A 15,538-nucleotide genomic window follows, 5' to 3' on the forward strand; every position below is an offset into this window, starting at 1 on the left:
GTAGCCCATTCCTGATGCTATTACAAAAAGGCGGCGGGATGGCCTTTCTGAGGCTTCACCCCTTCTTGGGTCAAGGTGGCCTTATTTTGTACTAACATGGACCCAACCATCTCAAACTTTGTAGTCTTCCAAATAAAAATAATATACAGTACTGAGATTTTAGGGAAGGTGAGACACAGGTTTCTTTCTCCTAAGTGTTTTACAGTACCTAAGTTGTAAGCCTTGCTACCTATATAATAAACACACAGCAAAGCTTTTCAACATAAAATGTTGGGGAAAAAAAAAATTTGGCAAAACTGCTGATTATTTTATAGAAAGATGCCATCGTGTGTGCTGCAATTACCAATACAAAGTCCAATTTCAGGGCCACTTTTAAGGATCAAATTTCAAAAGCAAAAAGCGGAGGCGGAGCTTTCATTAAACACATGGCTTTTCCCAACCGCACACGTAGGTGCCTCAGCAAAGTTTGTCGAAGAATATTGGTGGATACAGGCATGAATTCGGAGAAAAGGTTGTGAAAATAGGACACATTCTGTGGTCCGTGATAAAAAAAAACAAAACACCACAAAAAATTATAGGAAAATATAGTACTGAGCTTTAAGCAGCATTGACTTGGAAGAACCCATTCAAAAAAATGTGATAATAAAGATGCCAGAGCTCAAAGGAGCTTTGCTGAAAAAAGTATACTAAACCGTCTTTTGCCAACCCTCTCCTTAACTTTATGCAAAGAATAATGCAAGCCCCTCCCCGTGACGTCATCTCAGAGCCCGAGCAAATCAGCAAGCTCCCAAGCATGAACGCAAGGGCGGTGGGGAAGCTTTGAAACACCTCCTGGCCGCTGCCCAGCCGCCTCCAGCTGTGGAGTCTGGCGCGTGTTCTGCATATAAAGGACTGCGCGCCGGGGCTCTGCCGCTTGCTCACGCCTCGCACTGCAAGTGCAGGCTCATCTGTTCAGTTCAATTTTGCAGCCCGTCTGTTATTAATAGGGAAGACATCTGAAATGCAAGTTGCGGTTCTACAGGTTACAAGTTGAAATCTTCTTAGCTGTTTTCCCAGGGGGGGGGTTACAATTGTATTATTGTGAGTGTCTCCGGGGAAGATGTTCCGTAGCCCTTTGACAGGGCTGTTGATAGCCTTGTGCTTGGGATCGGCACTTAGTTCTACCCCCGAAGCGGCAAAACAGAGAAGGCAAACGCCGCCAGGGCAGCAGCATGTGGGACTGGCAGATCCGAACCAGAATAGACGTAAGTATTCCGGTATAGCATGCAGTTTCAAAAAAAAGAAAGAAAAGAGCTTAATTATTTTAGATAAGAAAAAGTTAAGAATGTTTATTTAGAATTGGTGAAAAATGACTTGCGATTATATATGGTTTTTGGAATATTTCAGAACTGAGCATGCAAAAGTTGCAGATGCATGCTAATTTTTCAATATTTAGTGTAATAGGGGGTATCAAATCTTTCTGTGCAGAAAGGCTACGAAACTATTGCATCTGTTAAAAATCAAGAAATAAAGTTTTCCTACTTGTTTTAAGACTGGCTGCAAAATGGGGTAATGATCAGATCGGTTACACCGCCACGTTTTGCATCTGTATTTCAAAAAAAATCTGTGAAGAACAAACATCCCGTCGAAGTTTGTTACATCATGACTATGAAAGTTATGGCCTTTGTTCTTGTAAGCTCTTTTGAGAGGGAGCGATGGATCTTCCAGCCTTGGTGCTTTTTTTGTCTTTAACAAGCATGTTGGCTGATGATCTAATCGGTTTTACAGTCTGCACATTCTCTCCCACCCCCTCCCCCATATATTTATAAAGTTCTGGATATAAATCATGATTGCAATTCAGATTATAAAATTAATATAAACCTTTTAGATAAAATACACAGTGTTTTGTACATCTTAGAAGATTTGTTACTAATTTAGGTGTATTATTGTATAAGTTGATATGTTACTTTTAAAATGAATAAAACATCTTGAAAAGGCTATTGGCACTTTGACATTACTTTCATTGTCTTTGAATTGTTCGTTTATATTGTTGATTGCTCAATAGGATTATTAAACCCCATTTTCGACTTCTAGTACTCAATAAAATGCATTAATTTTATGCTCAGAATAAGTTAATTTCATCATACATTATTAGATGGTTACATGCTTTTGTGCCCTGCCAGTAGTGGTTAAGGTGGTTTTCCGTTTCTTTGTCATATTTAAACCACAGTCAGACTCTAGGAGTTGGATGAATATGTATGAAATATATCTGTATACTCTGTTTCCACTGCATCTCATGTATATTCTTTGTGGATATCCTGGAAATCTGACTGGCAGGGTCTCCTAGGTACAGGTTGGGACTGGGAGCCACTGAACTACTGTACCAGACAGTGTAGCTGAAATGGTAGCAATGCAACACAACACTTCGGCAGGCAGGAGGAAGACACTAAAACAGACTGAAAAATTGTTGGCGAGTTTAAAACGCTGGTTGTTCATTCCAGGGTGTGGTTGTAGTAGAGCAGTGGTTCCCAAACCCTGTCCTGGGGGACCCCCAGCCAGTCAGGTTTTCAAGATATCCCTAATGAATATGCATGAGAGAGATTTGCATATAATGGAAGTTACAGGTATGCAAATCTCTCTCATGCATATTCATTAGGGATATCTTGAAAACCTGACTGGCTGGGGGTCCCCCAGGACAGGGTTTGGGAACCACTGTAGTAGAGGAATGAGATCCCTTATGGCCACTGACTAGAATAAATGGTGCACACCGGCACAGAAAAAAAGAATTTGAATAATGGAAGAAACCCAAAAAATGATGTCTCAGCAACTAGGTGCGCGACTCCATGATGAGTTTTGAAAATAAATGACTATTAACTACGGTACTAGACTGAAAGATGGAGTTGTTTTAGGTCTGCTGTAATATGATCTCACTTTTTGAAATGGGTAAAGAGGTATTACTGTAGCTAAGACATTTGTGACTTGGGAGAAGCACGGATACGAAAATGCTAATGAAAAGTGCAAATTACAAAAATCTTAAATGTGGACTTTAGCATTCATTATGAGAAAGATCAATAGCGAACTGAAGCACAAATGAGCCCTAGATCAAGGTCACATCAAGGCTAGAATCAAACGAGGCAAGTAAGAGGCCAGTCAACACACCTACCAAATAGGAGGAAATATTTTTCACTCAAAGAATAATTAAGCTCTGGTACTCCCATTGCCGGATGATGTGGTAATAGTGGTTAGTGTAGCTGGGTAGAAGTTTGATTGAGCGGTATAAAATTTTTTAAATAAACTTGAAACTTATTTTCACAAGTTCCTGTAGGAAAAGTCTATAGTCTGCTGTTGAGACAGACATGGGGGAAGCCACTGCTTGTCCTGGGATCCGTAGCATGGAATATTGCTGCGTGTTTCCCTGAAAATAAGCCCTAGCATGATTTTGGGGTAGGTCTTAATATAAGCCCTACCCCTGAGAATAAGCCCTAGTTGGCAGCTGCGCTTCCTCCGCCCCGCCCCCACTGCGCAGCCAAACCCCCCACTGACCCTCCATCCTTCCCTCCCAACCGAATCCCGCCGACCGCAACCATAAATATCTTCTGGCAGAGCAGCGTCAGGCCAGCAGAACTATAAACAGGCTGCTTCTCAGCCTTCTTGCTGGGGAATTCACTCTGCCACGTCACTGATGATGTCATCAGTAAAGCAGCATACAGAAAGCCCTGGCGAGAAGGCCATGAAGCAGCTGTTTAGAGTGCTGCTGGCCCGACGCTGCTCTGCATGAAGGTATTTATGGTCGCGGTCGGCGGGGTTCAGTTGGGAGGGAAGAATGGAGGGTCAGCGGAGGTTCGGCAGTTGGGCTGCGCGGCGGGTGCTCAAGCATTCTGCTGCACAAGGGATGGGAGGGAAGGAAGGATGGAAGCTGGGCAAGAGTTCTGCTGCACGAGGAATGGGAGGGAGGGAAGGATGGAAGCTGGGCAAGGGTTCTGCTGCATGAGGGATGGGAGGGAGGGAAGGATAGAAGCTGGGCAAGGGTTCTGCTGCACAGGGGGATGGGAGGGATGGAAGGATAGAAAGATGCTTCAGAGGGAAGGCACAAGGGGATGGGTGAGAGGGGAGGAAACATTGGTCTGACCAGTATGCTATTCTTATGATATCAGTAAATTAACTGACAGTCAATAGAAAGGAGGAAAAAAAAAGACACATAGGTCAATAAATTTATATTAGTAAAACAGCATAAGTGAAAAATCATATGTTTCTATTGAGAGGCAACTGGGTTTGCTCCAGTGTCTGGTACTTAGGCTCTGTGAGGGTAGAGCACTTGAGATTGAATAGAACATTTAAAATAAATAAGATGAAGTATTTTACTCAGTGCATAGTTAAGCTCTTGAACTCATTTCTAGAGAAAGTAGTAAAAGCACTTAAGAAAGGTTTAAACAAATTCCTGGAAGAAAAGTCCTTAAACTGTTATTAAGACAGAGAAAAGCCATTGCTTATCCCTGTAGGTAAGAAGCATGAAATCTTGCAAGTTTTTGTTGCCTGGATAAGGCCACCGTTAGAAAAATGATTCTGGGCTAGATGCATTTTTGGTATGACCCATTATGGCAATTCTTTTCTAGTGTTTCTTTTTTAAAATGAGATTCAGGGTCTGCATTTCAACCATTGAATATGTGGGGGCGCTATAAAGTTCTCAGCCCAACCAAGATGAGAATGACATGGATATGGCTCAATCAATGATCTCAAACAATGTCAAAACATAGAATTTTGTTTCTGCAAATTGGCACGTAATGAAATAAGATAACACTCATTTCAGCTACAGTGGCAAAATAACGCTCAGAAGTTAGAACTTCTCAGCCCCTCCTCATAATTCTGCATTCTGTGTTTCTCTGCTTGTGCCTCTCGGGCTGATTTTGTGGGCTACTATAACCACTTATAGGTGCAGTAATGTGGAAAGCAAACATGGTGTATGCAGCAACGTTCACCATCTGAAGCACCGTGCTAAAGTCTTGAAAATTTTTAAGACATCAGCAGTGCCTCTTTGGCTGAGTTTGTTATTTCTAGTCGAGCTTGGCAGCCTACTAGGGAGCAGGATTAAACTGACGGTAGAAGCAGGCTTTTATGCATCACCAGATGAAGCTTGCTGGGGCAGCATTTGTTTTATGAAATTTAGCCTCAAAGACTCTCAGTGCAGGCAGTAGGGTTTTTGTGGTGCATGTAGGAATAAATATTGACATAGTAGGGGTAACTCCATAAGAAGCTGGGTGGATTTAGGAGCAAGTATGGCCCTAATTCTATAAAGTCTGCCCAAAGTTTTGCACCTAAATCGGTGCACCTAGTCGATGTAGGTACCCAAAATAGGCCTAGATTCACTAAGCAAACCAATCGTGTACCGATCAGTTTGCGACCCCTTTACGACCCCGACCCGATTCACTAACCTTCTGGCCGATCCTGTCCGCGCATGCAAATGAGGGAAATGGCATGCAAATCTAGCAAGGCAGCGATTCACCAACATTTTTCAGGCACACCGACTGGGCTGGCCGATCCGAAACCAAGCGACTGGTGAGGCCCAAACTTTCACTCCTTTCCTGCTCTCTCCCACGCTGAAATTGCAGTCCTGAAAATGAAACTCCCTGCTTGCAGCTGACCAAGGATATGAGAAACTCCACTTTTCTTGTGTAGTGTGGGGCAGCCATGTGTGCGCTATGTGGAGGAGCCAGACCACTGTATTCCTTTTTTTTAAACAAGAGCAGTAGCAGAAACAACAGTTCTTGGGGGGAGAAGATGCGCTTAAAAAACTCTACTTTCTGCTTTTGCCTTGCTTGCCTGCCGCCCTGCCTGCCTCCTGTATTCAAGCAGCAAGCCTGCTGAGTCTGTGGGGAAAAATGCCGCCCTGACTCTCCTGCTCTCTGCCGTCCTTCCCGCAATTCAGTCCTGCTTTAAAACCATGGGCTCGCATTGTCGGGAAGGGCAGCAGACAGCAGGAGAATCGGGACGGGTTTCATGTTCAGTTCCGTAGTCTGGCAGTTCCCCCCTCTGCTTCTAGAGGCTGCAGCGAGTCCGCCATTGCCTTGCTTGCCTGCCATTACTTCCCCAACCCTTCCCCCTTCTGGTGCAGGAGAGCGGCATATGCGGGATCGCATCAATGATGGTCTGCGCATTCTTCGCAATTGGTCTTCAGCAATCCGTGGGATTGCTTGTGGGCGTATTTACGATTAGGTGATTTGCGTGGGGAGCTTTTAGTGAATGGGTCGCCCAGCAAGACTTGGAAACGGAGAGGAATAGGATCGGACAGGTAAGGGGGCTTTAGTGAATCTAGCCCTTAATTGTTTAATAGACTTAATTGGTGCTGATAATTGACAATTAGTGCTTTGTAATTGATATAAATTTCACTTAATTAGGTGTTAGGTGCCTAAGAAGTCTAGGGCACCTATCACAAAGGAGGCATGATTAGGGGCGGATCATGAGCGTGTTTGCATATAGGCACCTGTTTGGGACTTAGGCGTACCCATTTAGTCTAAGAAAATCCTGGCATAGGAAGGGTGCACCTAAAGATAAGATGCCTGGAGGTGCTAAGCGTGATTCTTTAAAGGGTACCTAACTTGTATAGAATTGTGCTTATTGCCACACACGTCAGCACCTAATTTTTAGACACCATGTATAGAATCAGGTCCTATGTGTGTAAATGCTGGGCAAGTCACTTAAGCCTCCATTGTCCCAGGTACCATGTAGTTAGATTGTGAGCGCACAGGGACAGATAGGGAAAATACTTTAGAGCAGTGGTCTCAAACTCAAACCCTTTGCAGAGCCACATTTTGGATTTGTAAGTACTTGGAGGGCCTCAGAAAAAATAGTAATAATGTCTTATTAAAGAAATTACAATTTTGCATGAAGTAAAACTTTATAGTTTATAAATCTTTCCTTTTGGCTAAGTCTTAATAATAATATTGTCATTTATAGCTAAAGAGACGATCAACAAGCTATTTTATTTTACTTTTGTGATTATGATAAACATACTGAGGGCCTCAAAATAGTACCTGGCGGGCCGCATGTGGCTCCTGGGCCATGAATTTGAGACCACTGCTTTAAAGTACCTGATTGCTATGCAATGTAACCTGCTTAGGATATAAGCGGTATATAAAAATATAAAGAAAGAAAAGCTTATGTGCACATGTGGGAAGGTGTGGCTCACTGGTAGAGCTGCTGTCTCTGAGATCAAATCCCTGGGCTATTCCTTCTGATCCTGAGCAAGTCACTTAATCCTCCAGTGCCCACCGCTTTGAATGTCATTTTTGAAATGCCAAAGGCAGTATACAAATCTCTATTCCCTTTCCCTTCCCTACATGCCATTCTGTAAGTATATAACCATCTTCAAGGGCATTCATGAGGGTGGAGTTTGGCAGAGCATGAATGTGGCATACACATGTAAATTGTAGAATACCATAATTTATGTATGTACTTCCCCATCTAGATGGTACATTTGCACCAGATGTAAGGCAAGCATAAATGCTTGCAGGTAAGGACACAGTGGCGTAGTAAGGGAGGGGGGGGGGGTCTGCCGGTCTGCCCTGGGCACCAGCACCCATTCTCTCAACCCTCCCACGCACCCCACTACTATACGCATGCACACACCTCTTCTTCCTGGATCTACGCCTAGTAAGTGACGTCAGGAAGAGTCGACGCTTCGTGAGCAGCACCTTGGGATTGCTGCTCGTGCCAAGAACGTTAAAGAAGTCTAGGGGAAGGGAAGCGGTGCGAGCAGGAGGGGTGGGGGGCGGGGGAGAGGGGTGCCATCACCATTTACACCTCTCATCCTTGCTATGCCACTGTAAGGACATATGTATGTTTTTACCCAGTACACTCCTCCCTCCATATTCGCGGTGGATAGGGGCGGGACATAACCGCGAAAACGGAAAAACCGCAAATAACTTTTTATATGTTATTCGCGGTTTTTTCTAATAGCCATCGTTATTACTATTGAAATCTTGAATAACAAACAATGGTGGGAGACCTGACCTGTTCCTGAAGGAGAGGCAATATCGGTGAAGAAAGCAGCGATTTTCAGGCTGATAGCAGGCAAGCAGCGATTTTCTCTGTACATGCTGGGAAGCTGAGAGCAGCAATTTTGAGGGTGAAAGCTTGGAAGCAGCGATTATCTGAGTGAAAGCTGGTAAGTGCCAAACTTTTTTTTGGTACAGTACAGGTACTTTACTCATGATGTAATTTTTTTGGGGGGGAGGAGTCAGCATGCAAAAAATCACAAATAAGCGAAACTGCAAGTGCTGAAACCACAAATACAGAGGGAGAAGTGTAATGCTAATATTCTATAAAGGATATTAATTAGGCATTTATTTTTCTTAATAGAATAGGATCTAAATAGTGCATTCACGGAAACTAAAAATCTGTACCTTTTATAGAACTGCCCTCACTACGTAAGTCTAGCTGTGCATAAAATGATGATAGTAAAGCTTATGCCTATAAAAGTTTAGTTGGCAGTAAACATTTGGAAGTGTTAGTAAAAAAAACAACCCCAAATTCATGAATTGTTATCCTTGCCATTCAATAAAAGTAGAAGATAACAAAGTTTTATCTGAGGAGTTATTTTTTGCCCAGTCTAAGCCAGTTTTATCTGAGGAGTGATTTCTTGCCCAGTCTAAGGTTTCATTAACATAAGTGAATTTTAGCTCACTGTACTGCCAGAGGGCTGTGCAGCCAGAAGGCTGTGGAGAGTTAGGAAGTGCTTCTGTTTTTACTTCTTCTCCCAGCCAATTGGCTCTCAGTGCAAATGCTAATAATCAACAGATTTCAAGAGCATTGGAGGACATGTTTCCTCGGCCTGGCTCATTCTGTAGGGAAAGGGGATGGGAATGGGATTTGATATATTGCCTTTCTGTGGTTCCTTTTTTTTTTAGTTCAATAAATTTTTATTCAGTATTTTAAAAAATACAAGGAGCAATTCAAATACATAAAAGTAGTATAACATTTTGCATTAATATACAGTTATTTATAAAGGCCCATATTATTAAGAAAAGCTCAGAGTATTGGATTTGTTTGTGGTGATGTATGACAATAGAAAGTGAAATAGGACAAAGTAAAAATTGAAAGAGAGAGGAAAAAAGAAGAGAAAGAAAAAAAAAAAAATTTAAAGAGAGGAGAAGACAGGAGTGTCTACATAGTAGAATGTACATATGAATCTAAAAATGACCAGGGTGATTTTTTGTTTTTCCAATTCATGGATTTACGGAGTGAAATTTTATTTTCATATGCATATGATTCAAATCTGTGGTACATACATAGAGAGTTCCACCAAAAAGTATAATCTAATAACGAAGATGATTTCCAATTTTTCAGAATATGCATGAGAGCAGTCACAAACATGGTATCAATGAGTTTAGGAGGACAATTTGATTGCGCGAAACAGGGGTGTTGAGATCGAAGGATTATAATGTCCATAGAAATCTCTTCTGAGCAGTTGGTGATAGATTGTATGGTATTCCAGATTTTGGACCAAAAAGAACGGACCAGAGTACAATGGAAGAACATATGATCAAGAGTTCCTTCCTCTTTCAAACAGTTCCAGCAGATAGAATCTTGTTTTAATTTGGCTTTCCACATACGAAATGGGGTCCATATTGCATTCCACATTACAAAGAGCATTGATTGTGAAACTCTAGAAGATAAAAGTGGGCGGATTGTTGAAGACCAAAAGAGTTCCCAGTCAATGTCAGAAAGTGGAATGGTTATTATATTATCCCAGTGTTTCATAGCATGATATGAGAAAGTGAAGGATTGGTCTCTTAGAATATTATAAAAAAAAAGATATAGCTTTCCCTTTTGATAGAGACCGTAAAGACCAATGGTAAATAGTATTTTTAGAAGATATGAAGTCATATTGTATCTGTACAGAAGACAGTATTTCACTGAGTATGATCCATTGTGAATAAGCAGAGGATGTTAGTAGGTATGTGGAGCAAAGTATATCAAAAGGGATTAGTTTATTAAGAGTATATAATTGATGAACAAACCATATACCTGTCCGTTGCCACCGTTTCCATGAAAGGGATTTGCCTTGGTTTTGGATATTGGGATTATTCCAAAGGGACATGAGTGGGCTAACACTAATTGAGATATCAGCTATTTTATCTAAATGATGGAGAGCATGCTGCGTTGAATTCAAAAGAGAGTATTTTCTCAAATGTCTGGGTATTGATATCGTTAATAGGCAAGAGATGTGTAAAGGTTTGCATAGAAAACATTCCATTTCATACCAATTAGGAGGGTCTTGAGAGAAGGAGTCATTGACCCAGTAAGCTCCATATTTAGTTAATGAAGCAATATAGTAGTGGTAGAAATCTGGAAAGTTAAGACCACCGTTAATTTTAGAGGCCTTCAGCTTGGCTAGAGCAATTCGAGGTTTTTTCTTGTTCCATATAAATTCAGATAGCTTCTTATTTAGCCAATGGAAAAATGATTTCTGGCATAAAAGAGGAAGCATTGAGAGGATGTAATTAATTTGAGGTGCTAGGGTCATTTTGATGGATGCTATTCTACCCCACCAAGACAAATAAAGTGGAGACCACCTAGATGTAGTGTTAAGAACTAAATTTTTGATTTTGGATATATTAAGATCTTGAGCAAAGACTGGATCTTTGTGTATTAAAATCCCTAAATATTTCACAGCTTCATTTGACCATGTAAATGGAAAATTAGCCAAGTCTGATTGAAGAATGTTATTGTTCAGAGGAAAGATTTCTGATTTCTCCCAATTTACAGAATATCCTGAGAAGCTAGAATATTGTTTGATGATATGTATAAGATGAGGGCGAGAAGATTGAGGGTTCCTTAGAAAAATTAATACATCATCAGCATATGCTGCTAGTTTGAAGTCTCGATCAGAGGAGGGAATACCATTAATTAGCGGGCATTGTCGAATAGCAGAGAGAAGAGGCTCCAACACTAAATTGAACAATAGTGGTGAGAGAGGACAGCCCTGTCTAGTGCCTCTGTGAAGAGGAAATTTATTGGATAAAGAGTTATTAATTAGAATACGAGCATTAGGACTATGATATAATGTTTTTATCCATTTCGTGAAAAATGATCCAAAGTTATACCATTTTAGGACACTGAAAAGAAAAGACCACTCCACTCGATCAAAGGCTTTTTCAGCGTCTACAGCTAGGCCTATTATTGGGTCTGTCAATGTTTTAGCATGAGCATTGATGTGGTGAAAAAGTCGTAGGTTATCTCCTATATATCTTTGTTTAATAAATCCCGTTTGGTCTTTGTGTATAAGATGTGGAATCACTTTGGTGAGTCTTAATGCAAGTAACTTTGCCATTATTTTATAATCTAAGTTAAGGAGAGAGATGGGACGGAAGTTTTTGACCAAGGTAGCGTCTCTGTCAGGTTTAGGGATTACAACGATGGTGGCTTCTGTGAAATTAAATTGTTTATCTGGAGAGAAGTGGAGGAAATCATAGTATGTAAGGAGATGAGGAGCTAAGATGTTTCGAAATAGTTTATAAAATTCGTTAGTAAAACCATCCGGACCTGGGGCTTTTCCAGTCGGTAGGGAAGATATAGCAGTTTCTATTTCTGTTATGGTTATCGGAGAATCTAGTTCCAATTTAACAGGCTCCGATATGGTTGGGTGAGATAAGGAGGAAAGAAAAGAGTCTATATCTGATTCAGGAGCCGCAACTTCAGATTTATATAATGAAGTATAAAAATTTTCAAATTGAGAAGAAATTGAAGATCTGGTTTTGACTAATTGTCCTAATGAATTTTGGATAGATGTGATATGTAATCTTTTGGATTTAATTTTAAGGTATCTGGCCAGTGGACGACCCATAAGATTATCCCCCATATAGTGACCAGAATTGGAAATGAAGATATCTCGTCTGGCTGTGCATGAAACTAAAGTATTATATTCATATTTAAGTTTTTGGATATGTTGGAGAATAGTTGGGTCATGTAAGTGATTAGACATATGTTGTATTTCTAATGTTTTAATAGCGTTTTCTAATTCTTTTTCTTTTTTCATGGACTGTTTTTTTTTTCCAAGAGGCAATTTTTATCAATTCACCTCTAAGGGTTGCTTTATAAGCTTCCCAGATTATGGAAGGACAAACTTCAGGATCTTTAGAGTTATTTTCGAAGAATTCTAATGTAAATGAGTTGATTTTTTCAACAGTTTCTTCATCCAAGAGTAAGGCGTTGTTTAGTCGCCAAGAAGGAGATTCATTACGTGGAGCCGAAATAGAAATATATAAAGAAATGGCAGCATGGTCCGTAAGGGAGATTGGATGTATACTAGTATTAGTAAGGTCATGAATGAGAGAGGAGGATATAAGAAAGAAATCAATTCTCGAGTATGTATTATGTGGTGGTGAAAAATGTGAATATTCTCTACCTTTCGGGTGAAGTAGTTGCCAAGGATCTACAAGGGAGAAAGCATCTTTTAGGGCCTGTAGAGCTGTGAAAGACTTGATCTTGGATGGTTTACAGGAAGAAGATCTATCAATATACAAGTCTTGGATTAGGTTAAAATCTCCACCCAATATCAGAGAACAAGAACTGAATTCAATTAGCGCTAGTTGAATGTCTCTAAAAAAATCCGGGTGATCTTTAACCGGGCCATAAATATTGAGAAGAACAAAGTCTATTGAGTGCAACGCAGCATGTACCAGACACCATCTTCCCTCCGTGTCTGTTTTAATTGAATGAATAATGGGAGAGAGTTTATCTTTAAGAAAGATTGAAACACCATTTTTCTTTTGATAAGTCGCAGGGGAGTATATATGAGCAGAGTATCCCTTTAGTTGAAATTTCGTGGCGGCAGCAGATGGGAGGTGGGTTTCTTGTAATAAAATTACGTCTGGATGTTTATTGGACACATAATTGGATATCTTTTTTCTTTTAATGGGATGATTCAGGCCATTCACATTAAAGGAAAAAAACATGTAGGTCAGCCATAATATATGATTTGCGTTGGAGAGATATGCAGTATATCACATTTGTCGAGAGAAGATAACTGATATATTAGTGAGATAAGGTAGACACTCCTGTCTAATAAGAAAAGTAGAAAAGACATTAAAATAAGAAAGAAGAAAATAGTAATGACCTCATAATATGTGGTCAGAAAATAGATAAACCAAACTATCATGTACATATTAAAATATTTTAAGGATGCTTCTATGAGCATATAAGAATGACGCATGTGAAGCATCTAACATCTAACAAGATCCACACCTAATCAGTAATATAAATGTGAAGATTAGTGTGCTTAATTTAGCAGGTTATATAAAATTTGTATTTCATTACATAACATAACATGTTAAGATAAGAGCTTATTGGCTCAGACTAAAATATTAAATTTGGAATTGATTTAATCAGACAGATACCTCAAAGTAAACTATATGGCTGATAAAATTAGCCCGTTGGGGTAGTATTTGTCTCAGGCATAGAGTCTATAAATAGTTGTGCGGTTGCTTTGTCTGTGAATGAGTGTGATTTCCCTTCTCTCCATATGCGTAAAGTCGCTGGATACACAAGTGCAAACTTCACTCCTCGATGATGCAATGTAGAACATAGTGGCACCATCGTCTTGCGAAGGGTGGATACATGTAGGGAGTAGTCGTTGAACAAAAGTAATTTTTGACCTTCATATTCAAGTCGACCATATTTTCGAAAGGCTTGTATGATAAGATCTTTATCTTTCCAGTTGATATATCTAGCAATAACTTCTCTCGGGCGGTTGTTATTCTCTGTACGTTGGCTCAAGCGGTGTGCCCGCTCGCATGGAAAACCAGAGTCAGGGGTCACTAGGCCAAGTTGTTTTGGGAGCCAAAGTTGAAAAAAATAGTATAGATCCTGATCAGTACGGAGATCAGGTAGCCCCACTACTCGTAGATTGTTGCGGCATTGACGATTCTCCTGGTCATCCAAACGTGTTGTCAGTGTTGCTATTTGATTTTGCAATGCAGTTACGTTTTCACGATCTTGCAAAGTTGCATCTTCATTATCAGACACCCTTTGCTCCACTGCTGCAATACGTCCAGCGTGTGATTCAAAACGATCATTAATACAGTCTACAGCCAGTTGTAATTTAAGAAATTTTTCTTCCAGGGCCTCGGTGACCATTTTTGAGATTTCTTGGGCCCAATCTCCCCATTGTGTCAAGGTTATAGATGGAGTCGGTGACGTCGCCATTTTAAGTTCTGAGCAGGATAATTTATGTTTAGGTGTTTTTGCCGGTCTTACCGGCATTTCTATTTGATGCACACTTTTAAATTGCTACGTATTTAAATGTAATGAAAATCAAATTGCAAAAGCACAGATTATATTAAATCAGGTGTGTAAGAGGAGCCGTTAAGCCATCCGTGCGTTCTTCGTGGCAATCAGGCCACGGACTTGAAATCGCCTTTCTCCTCGGCGGTTCACAGTGGGCGGTGCCGAAGTGGCTGTTGGGGGGCGGGGCAAACCGCCAATCTCAGGCTCCTCCGGTGCAGTGAAGGGGGGACGCCTCGATCTCCCTTCCCCTTCGCTGTGCTGGATCTTGAAGAGGGGTCCTGTATTCAGAGCCCTCAAGAGGGCTGCAACGGCAGACTTGTGTCGAAGTGGCTGTTGGGGGCGGGGCAAACCGCCGATCTCGGGCTCCTCCGGTGCAGTGAAGGGGGACGCCTCGATCTCCCTTCCCCTTCACTGTGCTGGATCTTGAAGAGGGGTCCTGTATTCAGAGCCCTCAAGAGGGCTGCAACGGCAGACTTGTGCCGAAGTGGCTGTTGGGGGCGGGGCAAACCGCCGATCTCGGGCTCCTCCGGTGCAGTGAAGGGGGACACCTCGATCTCCCTTCCCCTTCACTGTGCTGGATCTTGAAGAGGGGTCCTGTATTCAGAGCCCTCAAGAGGGCTGCAACGGCAGACTTGTGCCGAAGTGGCTGTTGGGGGCGGGGCAAACCGCCAATCTCGGGCTCCTCCGGTGCAGTGAAGGGGGACGCCTCGATCTCCCTTCCCCTTCACTGTGCTGGATCTTGAAGAGGGGTCCTGTATTCAGAGCCCTCAAGAGGGCTGCAACGGCAGACTTGTGCCGAAGTGGTTCCAATCAAAGCAGTTTACCTATTATATACAGGTGCTGATATTTACTACTCCTTGCCCAGAGTCACAAGGATTTGTAGTGGGAACTGAACTCCCTAATACTTATATCAATGGTGAACATCTCAATCATGTCTCCCCTCTCTCTGTGCTCCTCGAGTGAGTATAGCTGCAACTTACCCAGCCGTTCCTCATACGGGAGATCCTTAAGTCCTGAGACCATCCTGGTGGCCATTCGCTGAACCGACTCAACTCTCAGTACATCTTTTTGGTAATGTGGCCTCCAGAATTGTACACAATATTCCAGATGAGGTCTCACCATGGATCTGTACAGTGGCATTATGACTTCCGGCTTTCGGCTGACGAAACTTCTACGGATACAACCCATCATTTGTCTAGCCTTAGATGAAGTTTTCTCCACTTGATTGGCCATCTTCATGTTTTCAATAATGATTACCCCCAAGTCTCGTTCTGCT

The 15,538-nt window shown here is 41.5% G+C and overlaps 1 protein-coding gene across 10 annotated transcripts in view; it reads left to right on the forward strand.

Moving 5' to 3' along the window:
* The first annotated feature begins 909 nt into the window (after nucleotides 1–909).
* The window catches only part of FN1 (fibronectin 1), a 361,029-nt gene continuing 346,400 nt past the window's right edge, over nucleotides 910–15,538 (forward strand). For 8 of the 10 annotated variants that reach the window (XM_033945938.1, XM_033945939.1, XM_033945940.1 and 5 more), the window contains exon 1: nucleotides 912–1,244. In XM_033945938.1, the coding sequence (XP_033801829.1) occupies nucleotides 1,100–1,244 (145 nt within the window). In that variant the 5' untranslated portion in view covers nucleotides 912–1,099. Of the gene's footprint in view, nucleotides 1,245–15,538 lie in introns of all 10 variants that reach the window. The other 2 variants (XM_033945948.1, XM_033945944.1) reach the window with 2 other exon arrangements.

The sequence above is a fragment of the Geotrypetes seraphini genome, chromosome 5, assembly GCF_902459505.1.
Source record: "Geotrypetes seraphini chromosome 5, aGeoSer1.1, whole genome shotgun sequence".
In the NCBI taxonomy this organism is placed as follows: Eukaryota; Metazoa; Chordata; class Amphibia; order Gymnophiona; family Dermophiidae; genus Geotrypetes; species Geotrypetes seraphini.